General features: G+C 44.4%; 1 protein-coding gene across 1 annotated transcript in view; it reads left to right on the top strand.

Annotated features, from left to right (window-relative positions):
- The window catches only part of NRK (Nik related kinase), a 237,945-nt gene that overhangs the window by 132,951 nt on the left and 84,117 nt on the right, over positions 1-20,877 (top strand). Inside the window, exons 7-13 of the mRNA XM_043974630.1 lie at positions 90-220; positions 2,839-2,893; positions 9,102-9,180; positions 10,525-10,700; positions 12,603-12,690; positions 13,109-13,700; positions 13,965-15,062. Coding sequence (XP_043830565.1) covers positions 90-220; positions 2,839-2,893; positions 9,102-9,180; positions 10,525-10,700; positions 12,603-12,690; positions 13,109-13,700; positions 13,965-15,062 — 2,219 coding nt within the window. The remainder of the gene's footprint in view (positions 1-89; positions 221-2,838; positions 2,894-9,101; positions 9,181-10,524; positions 10,701-12,602; positions 12,691-13,108; positions 13,701-13,964; positions 15,063-20,877) is intronic.

Here is a 20,877-nt window from a genome sequence, read left to right as displayed (position 1 = left end):
GCTTTCATATCTGCTTTCCAAGTGAAGGCAATAACTCATCAAGCATCTTGTCACCGACTTACTCTTTGTACATGTGTGGAATTTTTCAGTGGATTTTGGAGTGAGTGCCCAGCTGGACCGGACCGCTGGCAGAAGAAACACCTTCATCGGGACGCCATATTGGATGGCACCAGAAGTGATTGCATGTGATGAAAACCCTGACTCGACCTACGATTACAGAGTGAGTAGAAAGATGGGGAACGCGGGATCTAGGCAATGGGGACGTGGGTATGCAATGGCTTTTTCAAGGGCCGAGATGAAAAATTGAAACATTCTCCTCAGGGCAACCGTACAGTGTGAATCTTTGAAAGCAGGAGATGCGGAGGGTGTTGCTCACAGGTGGTTTGGGCCAGCCTTGGATTTTGGCAGTCTTTCTACCTGGCCCATCCCTGAGGTGTACCCCACGCCCCATTCTGATCCTCACCCCTTAGAGTGCATAGGACAAGGGAGTGTTCTCCCAGGGAGAGGGGCTCCCAGTAGAAGAGCCTGACCAAATTGACACCAAGAGGACAATTGATTCTGCTTTGATTGTGATGGTGGGCGGCGGTTTGGTTTCCTCTGCTGTGTGGCAATGAATGGAAGAGAAGGGTGCAGGGCATCTCTAGCCAATGTGTTCCCATTTCTCTTCCCACTGCTTCCATTTCAAAACTCACCCCTTACAATGAGGAGGTATTTATAGTCCTTCCTACCAGACTTTTCTATGTAAGCAGCATCAGGGAGCCTTAGACCTCTGCCCAATGGTTTTGCCCCTGTGGTCTCAATAGACCTTAACTTAAGCCCTCAAATGACTTCCTGCCATTTTTATCCAGGCTGAAAATGCTTCCCCACTTTTTCCTTTCTCTTTCTTTTCCCTGATCTTAAGCAGCTTCCTTTTAATTTTACCCCCTAAAGAGCCTTCTTTTGCTTTTGTGGATAATGGACCTTATCTAGATGTGGGAGACCCACCTTACTTTGTCTTGCTAATCTGGCTACCTGGAATTTTTCCTCCAGGGAATGTGGGAAGTCCCTCCACTCCACCCTTCCTTCCTCACCCTGTGTCTCCAGGCAAAGCATACCTAGGACTTCCCAAAGGGATGTTAGAGAGTGGGCAGCCTCAAGCCTAATGTTTCTCTAAGGCAGAAAGTCCTTTGCCTGGAGATCATTGATTTTAACCAAAGAGGAAATTATTCTGAATTCTGAGGAAGCCTTAGGGACCATATTGTGTTGTGAGTACTACTCCATTCTTTAGCAGAGCCATAGCTAGGAATTTGGGCACTTGGGAAAAAGTTAGGGGGCAGAATAGGCCCAGGGAGAGACCTCGGATCTCAGAACACATAGTCCCATGGGTGGAGAGACAGAGAACCTGGAACACCATTGCCACCAAAGCCACTGGAGGGTGGAGGATAGCAGGGCCTGAGCTGGAAAAAGCTCACTAGAGAGTGGGGCCAGCCTCAGGTTCAAGATCCAACCTCAGGTGGCTCCCCCTGATGCTGATGATCCCAGGTACTCCCATGAAAAGTATGGCATGGGCGGGCAGCTAGGTGGCCCTGGATTCAGGAGAACCTGAGTTCAAATTGGCCTCAGACACTTGACACTTATTAGCTGTGTGACCCTGGGCAAATCACTTAGCCCTCATTGCCCCACCAAAAAGAAAGGAAGGAAGGAAGGAAGGAAGGAAGGAAGGAAGGAAGGAAGGAAGGAAGGAAGGAAGGAAGGAAGGAAGGAAGGAAGGAAGGAAGGAAGGAAGGAAGGAAGGAAGGAAGGAAGGAAGGAAGGAAGGAAGGAAGGAAGAAGGAAAGAAGGAAAGAAGGAAAGAAGGAAAGGAAGGGAGAAAGAGAGAGAGAAAAAAAAAGAAAAGTATGGCATGGGACAATCTTAGTCAGTTCAGTTATGCCTGGAAAGGGAGCAATCCATCCCCCTAAAGAGTCTGACTTTCCTGCCACAGCATGACCAAAGACTCCAACTCTGAGGAAAAGGTCAAGGGGTAAAGAGCCAGTAGGGAAGATGGCAGTAGGGAAAGGCAGGTTTTAGGAAAGGGGCACCAAAGAGATGGGACCTGAGACCAGACAAGAGAAGTGGAACAGGGGTGGCTGTGAGTGTTGAGAACCCACACTGAGGTCTAAAGCACACTCACCTCCCTAAAATTGGCACCCAGTCATCTATTCTGAGCTATGGCCCTTCACCTCAGTTACTAAACCCCTTGGGCCAGCATACAAAATGAACGCTCCTCCTACTATATGACCTTAGAGGGAGGTTCAGCTACAGTAGCTTTCACTAGCTAAGATGGCACACCCTGAGTTCTCTGCAACTGTAACTGCAACTGAAGCTGACTTAGGAAGTAGCCAGTATTCATGGAGAGGTGACCAATGGTGCAAAGCTAGTGCTCATCAGTCCTATCCCAAAGCTGATTCTGGTGCTCAAAGTAATAGGCCTCGGGGCAGCTAGGTGGTGCAGTGGATACAGCACCGGCCCTGGAGTCAGGAAGATCTAAATTCAAATTTGACCTCAGATGCTTGACACTAGCTGTGTGACCCTGTGCAAGTCACTTAACGCCAATTTCCTCACCAAAAAACAACAACAAACAAACAAAATAATAGGCCTCTATAAGCTTCCATCACCTGGGAGGCTCCTGCCAGCTTTTGGTGGGACCCTGTGGTGCCAGCTCTTTAAGGTGTACAGCATGGTTTTCTCCTGATGAACTTGGAGACCTGGAAGTGCAGGGAGGAGAAGCAGCTTCTAGGGCTCAGAAAGCACAAGAAGTGGTAGCCGGGGGCTCCCCAAAGCGTCCTGCTGATTTGTTTGTCATCTTTCTCTTTCCAGAGTGACTTGTGGTCCTTGGGAATCACCGCCATGGAAATGGCCGAGGGCGCTCCCCGTGAGTAACTCTTTGGTCTTTGGCAGGATGGGTGAGGGATTGCGCCTTGTCCTTCCTTTGGAGCTTCCACTAGTAGTCCATGGGCAGTGCACTCTGAGCAAGTGCCTGGCAGCCACTCCACCGGCCTATTGGGATGCCCCAGGCTGCTCCCAATCTGGATGTTTGTGGCCGAACCCCTGCTGAGAGCAGCAAGCCTTGCTCTCTTGCAGACTGCTCTAGCAGGCCAACCAAATGTTCCTTCGGCTTAGTATCCTGCTAATAGCTTTTGACAGTACTGAGTGACCAGGAGCCCAGTGGTGTCCTAAGCCACGTGGCCTAGTGGCGTGGTCAGCCTCCTGAGGGATATCCTAGCAGCAGCTCTTCAGGGGCACTGCTGGCTTCCCAGAGCTCTCTCTGATGACCTGGCCCAGAGGCAGGACCAGAAGAGAAGCTCACCATCTGTCCTGTCTCCCCTTTTCAAAACCACAAACTCAGATCACATCCCTGACATTTGCAAGGCCACATGTTTGATGTTGGGGCTCCAAGGACAGCTAAGAAACAAACCCTGATCTCCAGGTAGCAAGAGAGGAAAAGCAGAGATAGAATGGAATCAAGATCACAGGGGTGGGGTTCACTTAGGGAAACTGTTCAGAAAGAGCTGCTACAGAAATGTGGGCTTGTGTGTATCTGCATGTGTGGGTGTGTGTGGGGGGCGGCTTTTCCTTCTCCATGCATAGGATGGTGAAAACAATCCCGGCTCAGGTGTTAAAGGTTGCTATCTATTTTTTTTATTTGAATAGAATTTTATTTTCCAAAATATATGTAAAAACAAAATTTTAACATCAATTTTTTTTTTAACTTTGTGTTCCAATTTTTCTTCCCCCCTCCATTCCCGTTGCTATCTATTTAATGCAAAGGTTCATAACCTGGAGCCCATGGACTTGTTAAATTTTAAAAATATTTTTATTTCCTTTGTCATACTGTGAATTTTATTTTTTGCCTTCAAATATGATTCTGAGAAGGGGTCCCTAGGCTTTACCAAGGATTCTAGGGCATCAAAAATGGTTAAGAACTGACCTAACATGTTCCCACTCCCTGATAACATGTGTATCATGCCTGGATTAAATGCCTGAACCCAAAAGAGTTCGTTCTTGTTGCCCTGTGACAAACAAATGGGGGGATTTGGGGCTGGAAAGGGGGAGATTGGAGATCGTTCCTGCCTCCTTCCAAATTCCTCCAGTTGGGGCAGCTAGATGGCGCAGTGGATAAAGTAACGGCCCTGGATTCAGGAGGACCTGAGTTCAAATCCGGCCTCAGACGCTTGACTCTTACTAGCTGTGTGACCCTGGGCAAGTCATTTAACCCCAATTACCTCACCAAAAAAAAAAAAAAAAGTAATCCAAATTCCTCCAGTTAGGTCATTGGCTAAATAAGCCCTGGTGAAATTACCTTGCCATCCCTTCCCTCAAAGGCCAATAAATACCTGTGTTGCAGGGCCACTGGAAAGATAGTTTCAGAGTGTAGGACTCATGACCCCCAGAACTTCTGGGCCTTGATGGTATTTCAGGGGCAGAAGGAGAGAGGCTGCTGCCTGGGAGGCTATTGCTTCCTTGGTTGGTCCTTATTGACTCATAGGCTATAGGATATGTGACCTAAGGTATAGCTAGCCAGAAGCCCTTAAGAGGTAGTCTGAGCCCATGTGATTCATTGCATTTGATTCTACTATGGTTAAAAAGCACACAGTAGGCACCAAATAAATGTTCATTTAATTGAATTGTATTGAAATAAGTTATCCTGTGCACAAATTTTGTAGCCCATGTAAATCTATAGTTTTGCAAGCTAGATGGGTATTTTTTCATCAGCTCAAGTTTCCTTTTTTGTTTATGAAATAAGCTTAGATGAACTCCAGCTCCTTTTTCCTTTGAATTTTGACAAGAGAGCCGGTATTGCCCACTACCTAGGCCTTCGTTTGGATGGCATGGCTGCCAGGCAGCTAGGTGGTGCTGCAGTGGATAGAGTGTGGGGCCTAGAGTCAGGAAGATTCATCTTCCTGAGTTCAAATCTGACCTCAGACCCTTACTAGCTGGGTGACCCTGGGCAAGTCACTTCATCCTGTTTACTTCAGTTTCCTCATCTGTAAAATGAACTGGAGAAGGAAATGGCAAACCACGCCAGTATCTTTGCTTAAGAAAACCCCAAACAGGGTCAAGGAAAGTTGGACACAACTAAAAAAATGACTTGCCACCAACCAAAAACTCTAACTCCTATTGCTTCAAAACAAACACACAAAAAGCAGCATGGCTGCTACAAGGTTTGAGACTTTTTTCGGCCTGTTTTCTGCCCTTAATTTGTTTCTGAAATCCTTGTCCACATTGGCACTTCTTGTGGCTTCCTGCTTGCTTGCACTGGGGTTATCCCATGATTTTTTGCCTCAATGCCTCATCTTTGGCATGGCAACCAGGGAAGCCACAGATTTTGCCCCTTGAGTGGAGTTTTTGTGGTACACCATTGCTCACCCACAGGGAGCTGCAGTGTGGAGCCGAGCAGAACTCAGCCTCAGCCAGGGTGTGCCTAAAGGCTAAAAAAAAATCTAAAGCTAAGGAGATGGCAGAAGAGAACAGTGCCATTCTGTGTCCCATTTCGTGAGAGACCAGGATGCCCACCAAGAGCATCTTGTGTTGAGCTTTTCTTCCTAAAAGTCTTTCTTTTAAAATCCAGGTCCTCCTAGGGAGGTTAACTGGTCAAGCTATAATAACAATACTGCTAATAATAACATTCCTGGGGCAGCTAGGTGGAGCAGTAGCTAAAGCCCTAGCCCCGAATTCAGGATGACCTGAGTTCAAATCCGGCCTCAGACACTTGACACTTACTAGCTGTGTGACCCTGGGCAAGTCACTTAACCCTGCAGAAAACAAGCAAACAAACAAAAACAAACAAACAAAAATAATAACATTTCTAAGGATAATGACTATCCCTGTGATTTCCTGTGTACTAGCCCTCTATGCCAGTGCAGGTTAGCACCTTCTCTAGAATCTTAGGAGGGTTTTCTAAAACACTGAGAGAGGCTGAATGACTTGTCCAGCTTGTGTCAGAGACAGGACTTGAACCTTGGCATTCTTAGCTCTCAGCGTACCACACCAAGCTGCCTTTAGGCATCTAGAATCACAGTCGCTAACATTTACAGAGTGTGTACTTTAAGCCCTTTATAGACTTGATCTCATTTCAGAATTTGAACTCAGGACTTTGTGACTGGCCACAAGTACCACTTAGCTGTCACCTTATGGAGAATTGGTAAAGTGGAATGGAGAGTCAGGAGAGAATGGATCTCACAGAGCAGACCTTTGTTAGGAGCATTCAAAGTAAGAAGCAAAAGAAGGGAGAGTCTTGAGGTCGATGGTGGGCTGATCACATGAGAGGGAGAGATGGGTACCACAAATGCTCCATTGAGATCCTCCTGTCTTTGGGAACATAACTTCACAGATGTGGAGCTGAAGCCTTTGAGGTCATCTGAATCAAACCCCTCATTCTACAGTCTGTGCACCTGCGGCCAGAAGTTTCCACTGTAGTACTTACAATTTCCTCCTTCCTTTTCATTCATCCAAATGCTGTAGAGTAACAACCCTGGGCTGGGCCACTGAGGAATATGAGGAGGAATATAAGTTGTAGGTTCTCCCCTTTAGGAGTTCAGAATCAGGCTAGTGCATTGTAGCAAGAATACAAAGTCAGATGGGACAGCCACTCGAAGAAAGATAAAGCCAAGGTGCTCTGGGTAAATGCTCGAATCTACTCCTCCCACCCCCACCCTTCCCCCAGCATCACCTTTCCAAGTCAGCTCTATCATATTCATTTAACATTTACCACATGACACACCAACCAGAGAAGGGATATGAAGATGAATAAGACCTCAGCTTAGAATTTTGTTGGCAAAGGGGCAGCTAGGTGGCACAGTGGGTAAAGCACCAGCCCCGGATTCAGGAGGACCTGAGTTCAAATCTGGCCTCAGACAATTGACACTTAGTAGCTGTGTGACCCTGGGCAAGTCACTTAACCCCAATTGCCTTACCAAAAAAAAAAAAAGGAATTTTGTTGGTAAGACAAGGCAAACACAGATGAAGGACTTTGATGCTAAGGCAGTACATGAGACTGGAGAAAATGGGAGGTCAGGAAATGTCACAGAAAAGGAGATCAGTGTGTGCTGGAGCCCCTGGAAAGCTTCCTGAAGGACACGGAAAGCCGTGCTCTAGGCCTGAGAGGAAGGACACTCTGTTAGGGAGGACATATAAGACAGAGAAGGGTATACCTCCAGCTAAGGCACATTATGGCCTGTTTTGAGGATGGTGACCAGAGTCACTTGGGTCACACTGGGCGAGAGTGTGAGGTGAGAGGTTAAGAAAGGCTAGATTACAAAGGGCTTTTTTGGTGAGGCAATTGGGGTTAAGTGACTTGCCCAGGGTCACACAGCTAGTAAGTGTCAAGTGTCTGAGGCCAAATTTGAACTCAGGTCCTCCTGAATTCAGGGCTGGTGCTTTATCCACTGTGCCACCTAGCTGCCCCTACAAAGGGCTTTTAACGACCAGCTGACAAGTTAGGACTTGATCTGATAGACAATCTGCAGAATTTTGAGCAGGGTAGTAGCAGCCTCTTTCAACCTGTTTGCTCATCTGTAAAATGGGTGTTGGGGCAGCTAGATGGTGCTATAGTGGATAAAGCTCCAGGCCTGGAGTCAGGAAGACTCATCTCCTGAGTTCAATTCTGGCCTCAGATATACTTACTGGCTGTGTGACCCTAGGAAAGTTGCTTTAACCCTGTTTGCTCCAGTTTCCTTATCTATAAAATAATCTGGAGAAGGACATGGCAAAATACTCCAGTATCTTTGTCAAGAAAGCCCTAAATGGGATCAGGAAGAGTCTGACATGACTGAAACGACCAAACAACAAAACGGGTATAATGATAGAACTTACCTCACAGAGTTGCAAGGATCAAATGAGACAAACCGTGAAGTACTGGAGAACTGCTATTGTTATGGTGGGATAATTTGGACAAACCAGGGATCCAGGAGGGTAGGAGGAAAGGCCTGAAGTAAGGGAGTAGCAGCAGAAATATAGATGAGACTTTTGAAAGACATAAAAGGTAGCGATTGGTCACTAACTGAACATCAGACATTAGAATGGAAGCTTTTGAGCCTCCTAACAGTTAGGCCTTCAGTTTGGGACAGGTTCATTCCTTCAGTCAATGGGTATATAAGCAAATGAGGACAAAGCTTGCCCCCTGGCCTGCTCCTTTGTTAGTGGTATTTGCAAAATGATAACTACAGGGGTTGCTTCTGTCTACTTGTCTGGGAATGGCATTACAGTTCCTCTCCAGGCCTGTTTGGGGAGAGTGGGGGGAGACCTGAAGGAACAATTGCTATCAAACTGTCCTAACACTGAAATGAATTCAAAGGCTTCTGGGGAGAGAGCACAGCAGGCTCCCTGTGCAAGGGACTTTTGCCCTGTCAGCTTTCTTTGACCAAAGCTCAAGAGGAAATAAGTGGGGTGAGACACATATTTTAATGCTTACAGACAAACCCAACATTCTCAAACCAGTGAGGTAATGAGCTGAGGAAGCCCAGATAAAGTTGCTGGTTTGTTGGTTGGTTTTTTTTTTAATTTATAAAAAAATAATTGAAGCCTAATAATTAGATGCAGAATCCTAAGTAGCATAGTTAGGTAACTGAAGTGCATTGTACCTAGGAAGTGCAGCCCCCAAAACCATTTTTCTGTAGCTTTTGAAAAAGCTAGCCTTCTTTCTTTTGTTTATTGTTGTGTAGCGTGAGCTAGGAGCCTGGGTGACTTATCCAACTTATAATTACTTCTCCCAGCTGGAGATCCCTGCCAAACAAAAACACAGGCGGAAGCCCACCCTCGCCTCAGATTTGATTTCCACATTTAGGTGCAATTCACCCATCATGCATCATTGAAGAGAAGTTGTGCAGTGTCCAATTTAGCATTGATTTGTCAATTGTATTTTACACACCTGGAGATGATGAAGCTTTAGAATCTCTTGGGACTGTGCTGATTATGTTCAAATGAGTCTTTAATTATATTCTCTTAGTTATGAGAAGAAAATGCCTCATTGCTACAGAGCATGTTTTTAAGCAGAGAAAAATGCAGAGATGGGCAAGGACTGGTGTGCTATGTAGGCAGCCATTTGTTTCACTGCTTCTAATGGTGGATCTTTTCCTTTGTAGCCCTCTGTGATATGCATCCCATGAGAGCTCTCTTTCTCATCCCCCGGAATCCCCCTCCCAAACTGAAATCCCGAAAATGGTAAGATTGGACATCTTAATCTCTTTCATGATTTGACTCAGCCCTTCCCCATAACAATATGACAACAACAATAAATGTTTATTGGCTGACTGTCTAGCCAAATAGAGATTTCTGTCCATTTGGGCGATAAGTCTCATTTCCCTATTGCTATTACCTTGTGTCTTAGCTAAAAGGTCCAACTTGCCAGTTGGTGTTGAGTTGACCAACTGGTAATAATATTCATCCCTCAGTATGTTATAATCACTACATTACTGCATAGCGTCAGCAGGTACTTTTTTTTCTACCCTCATTCCTGGGCATCCTTCTCTTCTTTCTGTACCCTTCACCCCCCCACCCCAAAAATGGAACCCGGTAGAAACAGACGAGATGGCCAACTGGGGTTAGAGATATACCAACATAGGGATAGAAGCCCTAAACTTGGCCTCATTTGTATCGTTCTCTTGTTTCTCTTCAATCAGAAGGGAGCTTGTCAGGAATGGTACTAGAGACCTCTCAGTGGAAGCTTTCCCAGTGACTTGGTGCCCGGTATTCTTCCTTGTGAATCAGTGTTGTCCTTCCCGTAGATTTGATTTCTCTCTGGATGAGCTAGCTACAAGACTAATTCCGTATTAGCCATATTGCCAAAAATAAAAAGCAAGAAAAACAAAGTGAAAATTATGTTTTAGTTTCAGAACAGCTAAGTCTATAATACTTGATTCTTAACCATCTTGTGAGCACAGTGAGCCCTAGTGCCTCCATTACCCTCTCTTTGGAGCATACATTTAGGGTCCTGTACCTTAAAGGTATAGTAGAAATTTGGTAATAATTTAGTTATTCAGATCCATGTCGACAGTCAAACGGGATCCCTCAGGCTGAAGAGTAAATTCACTTTGGACTTAACTGTCTAGTAGAGCTACCCATATAGATCTGATTAAGCAGAATGCTACCAGCTCTCCCCTTTGTATTGTGGAGACAAAGCAACGTTATTGTTTGCTTTGGAAATGCCACTGGGCCTTGCCACCCTTCCTGAGAAACTCAGTAGTGTTGTTGGCCCCTTGCCAATAGGCAACACAGCATTTTAAATGAGGAAAGGTCATGATCTCTCGAAATATAAGTCTCGGGGCGGGGGGGAGGGCAGCTAGGCGGTGCAGTAGATAAAGTACCAGTCCTAGATTCAGGAGGACTTGTGTTTAAATCCAGCCTCAGACACTTGACACTTACTAGCTGTGTGGCCCTGGGCAAGTCACTTAACCCTCATTGCCCTACAAATATATGTGTGTGTGTGTGTGTGTCTTGGGAGCTCCTTTCAAAAAAACCATGCTATGTGCTTCTGTTGGACCCCACTTATGTCTCCATTTCCTTTAGGTCTAAGAAGTTCCTCAACTTTATCGAAAATTGCTTGGTTAAAAATTATATACACCGTCCATCCACTGAGGCTCTTCTGAGGCATTCATTCATTCGAGATTTGCCAAACGAGCGCCAAGTTCGGATCATGCTCAAGGACCATCTGGATCGAACCAAGAAAAAGAAAGGGGATAAAGGTAGCTTGAGATGCCCCACTAAATAAAGTGGGTACTTAGATGCAATCAGTGATTCATATATCTCTCCACTTTGGTGAAAAGCAACAACTAAAAATCTCAGGTCTTCTGATTTTCTCATGGCTTTAATCAAGACACTAACATTTGGGGCAGCTAGGTGGCACAGTGGATAGAGCGCCGGCCCTGGAGTCAGGAGGACCTGAGTTCAAATCCAGTCTCAGACACTTAACACTTACTAGCTGTGTGACCCTGGGCAAGTCACTTAACTCCAATTGCCTCACCAAAAAAATTTAAGTTTTTTTAAAAAAATTTAAAAAATAAAAAATAAAAGGCACTAACATCTCTGAAATAATTCTTGATAGCCACACCAGGTAAGGATTAGTGTTTGCAATGTACATGATATTCTTAAATAATATACTGTGGCAGTTTCAGTTAATTTTCAACCACAGCAAAAAAAAAAAAAAAAAGATGAGGTCAACAGGGACCCAAGTCTCTCTTTCTGGGGCAAATGGTGTCACCTTATAGATATGTCAAATGGGTCTACACCAATAAAGATAGGTGTATAGACTTGGACCAAATACCCAGTAGTTACACAATGTCTACATCAGGACCGAGCTAATTTGGGTCATTTGTCTGTCTCAAAGTTACCAATAGAAAGAAATCTTAAGGATCCCTAGAAGATGGGAAAACTATGGTTGCCTCAAGCACCATTGAATGAGAATTTGAATGCAGCACCAAATTGTAGTATATTTTTACATTTATAGAGTAGAATTGTAGAGGTGGCAGAGACCTCCGAAACCAGCAGATCCAACCTACATGCATACCCTCATTTTTCAAAGGGGGAAACTGAGTCCTAGAAAGAGAAAGGGAATTCCCTAAAATTACACAGTGGAACACAGTTGTCAGGAAAGAAGGAAGAGGCTTATGCTAAGTGTAACTAGGATGTAAAGTGATGATCTTCTCAATGAGGGCAGAGCAGGGCCTAAGGACATGCCAGGGCCCCAGTGTAGCAGGGGAGAAAGAGAGCAGGGCCATAGAGATGTCCCCCCCTCTGGCTATCTGGCAAAAGAAAAAGGGAAACATTTTTTTTTAAATTTCGAAAAAGAGAGAAAGGAGCAGAATCTGTTTTGCAGCATACAAAATAGATTCGAGGACCCCAACTAAATAAACGCAGACTCTAAGATACAGGTAGTAGAAATACTTCTAATAGAAGGTACCATTCATTCATTCAACAAATATTTACTGAGTGCTGACCGTTACACTGGTTGGCACAAACTCCAAATTCTCTTCCTTCCTGAAGTCGAAGAAAGTCTGAAGGGAATTTCTGCCCAGACAGGAGAGTGACTAACTGTAGGCCACTAGACATTAACTGAATTGGTCCCTTAGGTCCAGTGAGTATGGAAGCTCTCTGGTCTGTCCTTTAGCATTCTTATGTGGGTCTCCCCAGTGCAAGTGGGCCAAGAATGCTATGCCTTTCTTCAGAGTGCTGAGCAGAATAGAAATTATTTCCTAAGTGCTAGAAGAACACAGGGCTCCCAATCAAAATTATGCCTGGTGTCTTGGAAGGTACCTTCCTCTCCTTTGAACCTGGTTCACACCTCAATTGGCTATCTAGAAAGAGCAAATGAATCTGATTTCAAAAGACCTATGTTCAGATCCTGACTGTGTGACTTGCTTACTGCCTGTGTAGCTTTGGGCGAGTTTTCTCTCTGGATTTTGCTCCCTCATGCATAAAAATGAAGGTGATTTCAAAAGTGCCTTCTGGCTCCTACATTCTGTAATAGGTAGATTTTCTGGTTGAAATCTACCGAAATCAATTGGTAGATTGATGCCGAGTCAAAAGGGACAATTTTCCCAGGAACATGTTTTTCCCCTGATCCATTCACACCCTTTCTCTCCTTTTAGATGAAACTGAATATGAATACAGTGGAAGCGAAGGTGAAGAAGAGGAGGAGGAGGAAGAGGAGTTAAATGAAGACCAAGGAGAGCCCAGGTGAGCTTGACCAGCCAAATACTGCAGGAGATAACATTGTATACTTATGGACTTCCCAGGCAGCAATGGTGCTGGGTCTACTAGTGAACAGCCCTGGGTTCGCAAAGTTAGTGGGGAAGGTAGAGAACCATTGGGGAGGGTTCTTCCTTACTATCTCTGGCCTCTTTAAGTTCCTGGTAAGATGGCAAAGGGATCTGGAACCATCGGGTCTTTGATTGTCTTCCATTGAGGCTCAGTAATCAAGGGAATGAGGAAGGAAACTGTCATTTCTAGAGGTAAGTTTAAGGGAGAAGAGTTTTAGCTTGGTTACTGAAGAGAATTATCCTCTGGAGTAAAATAGGTCCCCTAAAAGACTTGATCATACTCAGTTTTAATTGTATAAGTGATCAATCACCCATGCGGCTGTCTTCTCCTTCAGCTCCATAGTAAACCTTCCTGGTGAATCCACCCTCCGAAGAGAGTTTCTCAGACTGCAGCAGGAAAATAAGAAAAACCCATTTTCAAAACAGCAACAACTGAGGCGAGAACAGCAGCAGCAGCAGCAAATGATGTGGCAACGTTTGGAGCAGGAGCAGAAAAATCTACAGCAGCAACAGGATCTGCAGAAGGAACAGCAAGATCTGCAGCAAGAACAGAAAAATCTGCAGCAGGAGCAGCAAGATCTGCAGCAGAAACAGAAAAATCTGCAGCAGGAGCAGCAAGATCTGCAGCAGGAGCAGCAAGATCTGCAGAAGGAGCAACAAGATCTGCAGAAGGAGCAGCAAGATCTGCAGAAGGAGCAGCAAGATCTGAAAAAGGAGCAGCAAGATCTGCAGCAGGAACAGAAAAATCTGCAGCAGGAGCAGCAAGATCTGCAGCAGGAACAGAAAAATCTGCAGCAGGAGCAGCAAGATCTACAGAAGGAAAAACAGGCACCAGAGCTACCACCTAAGCCTCAGAAACAACTTCCAGTACTGCCAAAGCTGCAACCACCGCTACAGGAGCAGCAAGACCTACAGCAGGAGAAACAGGCACCAGAACTACCACCAAAGCCTCAGAAACAACCTCAGGCACCACCAAAGCCGCAATTATTGCAGCAGGAGCATCAAACTTCACAGCAGGGGCAGCCAGATCTGCAGCAAGAGCAAGAAGGTCTGCAGCAGGAGAAACAGGTACCAGAGCTACTGCCAAAGCCTCAGAAACAACCTCCAGTACTGCCAAAGCTGCAACTGCCACAGCAACCAGAGCATCACCAGGAACCGCAGCCACCAAAGCAGGAACCACAGGGGCTTAAGCAGGAACAGCAACCACCAAAGCAGGAACAACAGCCACCAAAGCAGGAGCTGCAGGTGCCTAAGCAGGAGCAGCAGCCACCAAACCATGGACAGCAGCCACCAAAGCAGGAACCACAGCCACCAAAGCATGGACAGCAGCCACCAAAGCAGGAACCACAGCCACCAAAGCAGGAACCGCAGCCACCAAACCATGGACAGCAGCCACCAAAGCAGGAGCAGCAGCCACCAAAGCATGGACAGCAGCCATCAAAGCTGGAGCAGCAGCCACCAAAGCAGGGACAGCAGCCACCAAAGCAGGGACAGCAGCTACCAAAGCAGGGACAGCAGCTACCAAAGCAGGGACAGCAGCCACCAAAGCATGGACTGCAGCTGCCAAAGCACGGACTGCAGCTGCCAAAGGCCCGCCACCAGACACAGCAGGTATCACCATCTCCAGACCATCACTGGCTGCATTTTCCACCAAAGCCCAATCATCACCATACACAACTGCTACCAAAGCATCTAGCCTATCACCATCTACATCACCAGTCAGGACATGTGTCAGGCCATCACTTTCTGCTGTCAAAGCAAATGGCCCATCACCAGCTGCAGCAGCCACCAAAGGTCTCACTCCATTACCAGGCACAGCATCCACCAAAGGTGCCACCCCATCAGCAGCCACCAAGGGTGCCACCCCATCACCAGGCGCAGCAGCCACCAAAGGTGCCGCCTCATCACCAGGCGCAGCAGCCACAAAAGGTGGTCCTCCACCAAGTGCAGATACCACCAAAGGTAGTGCTCCACCATGTTCAGCTTCCACCAAAGGCCTATCACCCAGTGATCCAACCAGGTCAGCAACTGGGCCATCGCCAGTCAAAACAGCCTCCTCATCACCTATCACCATCTCACCAGTCTCAGCAATCAGCCCAGCAGCTTCCACAGCAGTTGGCACATCAGCAGGTGAAACAGCGTCCACAGCAGCCTGTTCATTACCAGACACAGCTGCAACCAAAGCAACAGCAGCAGCAACTCAAAGACCAGGATAAGTCCAAGGATCCAGTCCTGACCGAGTCGCAGAAAGACAAGGAGCAACAGAAAGAGCAGAAGAAACTGGAGGATGTAAGAGTTGGTTTTTGTCTATTCCCCATGTCAAATCTAGGTGCCCTTGATGCATAAGTATATTATTTGCATAAAATTTTGTAAATATGAAAGAGTATACATATATATTAGGAGTTATTCTTTTCCTAGTTGCTTTTTTGGTGGCAGATTTTTTTCCCCAAAGCTTTTGTGCTTTTCCCTCTTTCAGATGAAAATTTCTTGAAATTGTGTCACCTCTAACACAGACCACCTTTGTATGTTGACTTGGTCTAGTATAGCTGCTCTTCCCATTTTTCTTCTTTAGTGCCATTTCCTATTGCCTCCTATAGCTGATTTAGGACTGTCACGTTAGCAGCCAAATGTGGTAGCTCCACTGTCATTGAAAGGGAAAAGAGTTTGTTATAAACATTTTTACAGATCTTTTCTATTCTTTTTTTTATTGCATTCCTTCGAACTTCATCATCAAATGCCCTAGAAATGAGTTTTCTTAATTGGGTTTCTTATCAAGCTCTCTATAAATTTATTTTGCTTTATCTTTAAATGGTTCTTATTGTTAGAAAGATAGCCAAGACAGCTACCATATATTAAATGTACAGGATATGCTATATTCTATTCTCTAGGTTAAGTGTCCTTCAACCCATCTTCATATGGTATGATTTTCAGGTTCTTTACCATCTTGGTTGCCCTTCTGTGGACACTCTCTGGTTTGTCAATGTCCTCTTAAAATGTAATGCTCAGAACTAAATAGGAGTATTTTAGACATGGCCTGACCGGTGCTAGAACATATAGTACAGTGAGAGTTCCTCCACTTTAGTTCCAGTCATAGTGCCTCTCTGAATGTAGTCTAAGCTCACATTGTCTTTTCTAGCTACCATTTCACACTGGTGACCAATAGAAATAGCTATAATCCAAGAGAAGCAGAGAGTACTCAAAAGAATTAGAGTAAGTAAGTGTTGGGAACTTTTATCCCAGGCATCTTGTTTAAGCTACTTGGTTGGCAAGTGACTGTTGTCACTCACATCCTTTGTGCTAGATTTCCTTGTGCCCTTCCAGTCATTCAGTTTTCCCTTATAGGGACTCTAGGGAGTTCAGGAACTTGGCATGCAGATATTCTTGGCAGCACAGAATCTGCCTAGACTCCTTATAACAGGTCCCCATTATTGGCCTTGCTGTATAAGTGGGCCGCTGAGAAACAAAACAGAACTCTAGGCTACATGTACTCTGGCTCTACCCTTAATATCCAGGGTGCGATTAAATGGGTCAACTACAGGGTCCAGGCAAGAGAGCAAAGTGAGGCCAGATCAGGGCAATGTACTAAGAGAATAGGGTCGTAGGGAACGACCGGAGTTTACAGTTAGAAGGAAGAGGAGGGTTGTTTTTTTTGTTTTGTTTTGTTTTTTGCAGGGCAATGGGGGTTAAGTGACTTGCCCAGGGTCACACAGCTAGTAAGTGTCAAGTGTCTGAGGCTGGATTTGAACTCAGGTCCTCCTGAATCCAGGGCTGGTACTTTACCCACTGCGCCACCTAGCTGCCCCGAAGAGGAGGTTTAAAGGGAGTGAGGCCTAGAGGAAATGGAGATGGGAGACCATGAGCAGAGAGCCTGAGGAGAACTTTTAAAGCTACATTTTGTTCAAGTGATTGTAGGAATGTATGCTACATAACCAGAGCTTCCAGTTTAAAGAATATGTTTTAATAAATAAAATAAATAATATGTTTCATGGTCCTGGTTGAATGCATATGTACAAATAAATTCTTTCTGATCTTCCAAGTACCACAAAATCCTGCTTAACTCCAGTAGTAGGCAACAAGGGGTGCTAGGTTGTAGGTCATGGAACTTCCTGGATAACTAAGGGTTACCCCCCCAAAAAAAATATTTGTGTCACTTTCTTGTTGCAAATCTTTTTTTAAAAGTCCGATCCCCATGCTCTGCTTCCCTAAGTCCAGTATACATCAATATTGAAAGAAATACATCAATATTTAAAGAAAGTGAGTTTGTCGACAGTAATTAAATGAAAAGGCTGATGGAGGTTTTTGCAGGACCTCAGAGCCATAACTCTGAACATTGCTCATGATTATAGAATATCGGTGGCTATTGGCCTAAACCTGTCCTCAGCCCAGGCCATTCCTTGAAAGATGTTCTTTGACGAAATCCTTGATGTGAGCTAGTATACTGTTGGCATGGGTAGTTTTCTCTCAAAATTCAAATCAGAAACAAATTCCCTTTAACCAAGGGCTTGGGACACTGGTGATGTTGCTTTGGTGGCGTTCTAGTTATTCAGAACTTTACTAGATTTCTTTTCTAATTTGGCTTTGATTTGGTATTTAGTCTGGAGTTTATCACTAGAAAGGTAAGATGATACAACAGAGTGCACTGGACTTGGAGTCAGAAAATCTAAGTTCAAGTCCCACCTCTGCTCTAAACTAGCCGCATGACCTAGGTAGGGCAAGTCATTGTACCTTTCTAAGTCAGTTTCTCATCTATTAAATGAGAATTTAACCATGAGATGATGGATTTAAAACCTGAAGGGACCTTAGAGGTCATCTAGTCCTCGTTTGTGTAAATAAGGAAATTGAAACCCAGAGGCAGGGAAGTGACTTACCCAAAGTCACACGTAGCTCTAGAGTAGGAAGTGAACAATTCTAGAGGCTATCTAATCCAACCCTGTCATTTTACAGAGGAAGAAACTGAGACCCAGGGATATGAAGTGATTGATTCAAGGTCATACATAGGATCTTAGACCTCAAGCTGGAAGGGCATCAAGTCCAAACCCTTCATTTTATAGACAAGGAAACTGAGGCCCAGGAAGGAGAAGTGGCTTATCCCTGATTACAAATAGCATCTTGGATCTAGAGCTAGAAGGAGTCTATTGAGTCCAACCTTCTCATTCTACAGAGGAGAAAATTGAGGTGAAATGATTTGCTCCATGTCACACAGCTAGCTAGCAAGCGTCTGGGGACAGTGTTCAACCTCAGATCTTCCTGACCCTAAGTCAAACCACCTAATTACCTCCTTGGCTTGCAGAATCTAACTTTTTCTGAGTTCTTATAACGTGTGTTCTGTTTCTTTGGTGGCACTAAAAAGGCAGGCCTCCTGCTGAGACTTCATGGGCAAGTTGGTACTTTCCGGCAGCCACTGACAAGCCACAGGAAACAGGAAACCACAAAAGCAGTGTGTAAAAGAATCACCCAGAAAATAACACCAGCTGAAATTGGAGACAGTCGATCCAAATTGTGTGCTCTAGAAATAAATATAGTGACTTGTACTTAGTAAGGTGGATATAATAGACCCAAATAAACTACTGAATCTGGGAAGACCATTGTACAAAGAAGCTATATGTCTGGATAGAAAATCTACTTAAAATTGAAGTTATAGCTGATAATTACCCCTAGCAGTAGCAAAGTAGAGAGGGAGCCCAGCTTGCTGACATTTCTATAGCCCCTCTTGATAACAGATCACTTTACATACTTGCTCTCATTTGATCTTCACAATTACCCTAGGAAGTAGATTTTTGGTTCATTCTGGTTTGGTTTTTGAAGTCTGGTGATTTCATCTTGAAGTAGGCCTCTAAAGATGGGGCCCTTAGCCAGGGGTCCATGAACTTGGTTGCTTGTGCTGTTTTTAAAAAATTTTTATTTTGACAAATATATTCCCATGTAATTGGTTTCATTGTCTAGCCTTCGTATTTTTTATGATTTCAAATATTGTTCAGAGAAAGAGTCTGTAGACTTCCTCAGACTACCGAAAGAGTTCACAGTCCCAAAAAGGTTAAGACCCCTTGCTTCAGGCAGTGTAGGGGGCTTCCAGTGGTGAACTCTCTCTACCAATGCAAGTTAGCCTTTGAGGGCTACCTAGGACACTGAAAGGTCGAGTGACTTGCCCAGCATCACACATCCAGCATGAGTCAGAAGTAAGGAGCAGCATAGCATGAGGTAGAGGATAGAGAGCCTGCCTCAGCTTCAGGAGGCATCACAAGTATTATTATTATTATTATTATTATTATTATTATTATTATTATTATTATTATTATTATTATTATTATTGTGTTATTATTTTATTTTGTGGGGCAATAAGGGTTAAGTGACTTGCCCAGGGTCACACAGCTAGTAAGTGTCAAGTGTCTGAGGTCGGATTTGAACTCAGGTCCTCCTGAATCCAGGGCCAGTGCTTTATCCACTGCACCACCTAGCTGCCCCAACAAATATTATTTCTTATAATTACAAGAGGTTATTTGACTAAGACCCCACAGCTAGGAAGGGGAAAAAACAGATCTCAAACCCAGGCCTTCAGATTTCAGATTGTCTATTTGAATCAGCTCTGTACCTAGGATGAGTAGAAAGCTGTTCATAAGAAACTGGTGGCCTCCAGCCATTTCCCAGGTAGTTTTTTTTTTACCTATTTAGGGAAGTGTCATCCTGGTCTGAGGAGCATAAGGGAGAGCCCCAAAGTAGAAATTTCTGACCACATCCCCAAGTTCAAGCTCTGGCCACAGTATGCAGCCTTGCTCCCTCCCCCTACCCCCACCTTGTTTCGATCAATACTAGTTGCTCCAATCTTGGTTCCCAGAGATGATCTTAAAGTTCTTTGTATTAAAAAGGCAAGCAACCACCCATTTCCGATGGGCAAGTAGAAGCTCTCCCAAGTTTCTGGTTTAGGAGAAAGTAGAAAATGTTTGCAACACAGTCTTAGAGAGCTCTTGGTGCAGCTATAAAACCAAACTGAGGAATAAGATGAAAGTTCACTGAATAGCACAGGAAGTTGGGGTTTATGAGTGATGTAGAGAACAATTTTTCATACTTGGAAAGTATTTAGAGGATTGAAATACAGTGCCTCTATGGATGGAAGATTGGTGTTTTTTTTTGAATTGTTAATTCAACATATTCATTTTAACCTCTTTTTTTAAAGAGAAAACCAGAGGATGCTCCACAGGTAAAACGATTTCATCGGACCCTTCCCAAAGATCAAACTCAACTGTTATTTCTACAATATGATCACAAGCCACAGAACAAAGAATCTCCAAAAGATTTGAAAAAGACTCCAGATTCCTCCCCAAGCAGCTCAAAGAAAGAGGTAAAATTGCTCTAGTTTCCATGGTACAACTTTCCCAGCAACTTAAGTATGTAGATAAAGCAATGCATCTAGTTATCTATATGTTGTCTCCTAAAATGATACCATCCTTGAACTTCCTCCTGGATAGCCAATAGCAGTGTGTGTCTTCTCTGAGTCATAGAGCCTGGTGCCTCTACTCACTGGGTTTTGTCCACTTCACCATGGATCTTCTGTAGGACACAGCTGTGGAGTTAGAACCCAGGAACACTCATACCGTGGTTCACAGTATATTAAAAGAGTTCATGGTGAATCGAGCAAGTATCATTCATTTTTCAGTTCCCTCACCCAGTTTTCTGAACATTGATTCTCTAATCTCCTGATTGACTTTTTCATGACTGCAAAAAGTTACAAGGGTCTTTTCTTCTACTGAGCATTGCCAAAATCTGCCTAGCTCCCCTTGGTTCATTTGTTTTCCTGGTTCTCTTAGAAGTTATTCTTTCCAATTTTCCACTTGAAGCTGGAGTATGGAATGGACTGATTGCTTGGCTTTCATTTTTTAAACTTGTCTTATTGATACTCCTTTTCATACTACAACTATCACTTTTCAATGATTCCTGGCCCACTCCCCTATAGAACTTTCCTTTATTACAAAGAAGTACAGTTACCCAAAAGAAATCAATACATCTGATGATATATTCCTCATTTCATACCTATATTATTTCACTTCTCTGGTGAAAAGGAGACAAATTTTGATGTGTTTACCCATTCTCCAACCAATAGGTACCCACT

Source organism: Dromiciops gliroides, chromosome X, assembly GCF_019393635.1.
Source record: "Dromiciops gliroides isolate mDroGli1 chromosome X, mDroGli1.pri, whole genome shotgun sequence".
In the NCBI taxonomy this organism is placed as follows: Eukaryota; Metazoa; Chordata; class Mammalia; order Microbiotheria; family Microbiotheriidae; genus Dromiciops; species Dromiciops gliroides.
The sequence above is the reverse complement of the archived record's forward strand: the minus strand, read 5'-3'. Positions and strand labels throughout refer to the sequence as shown.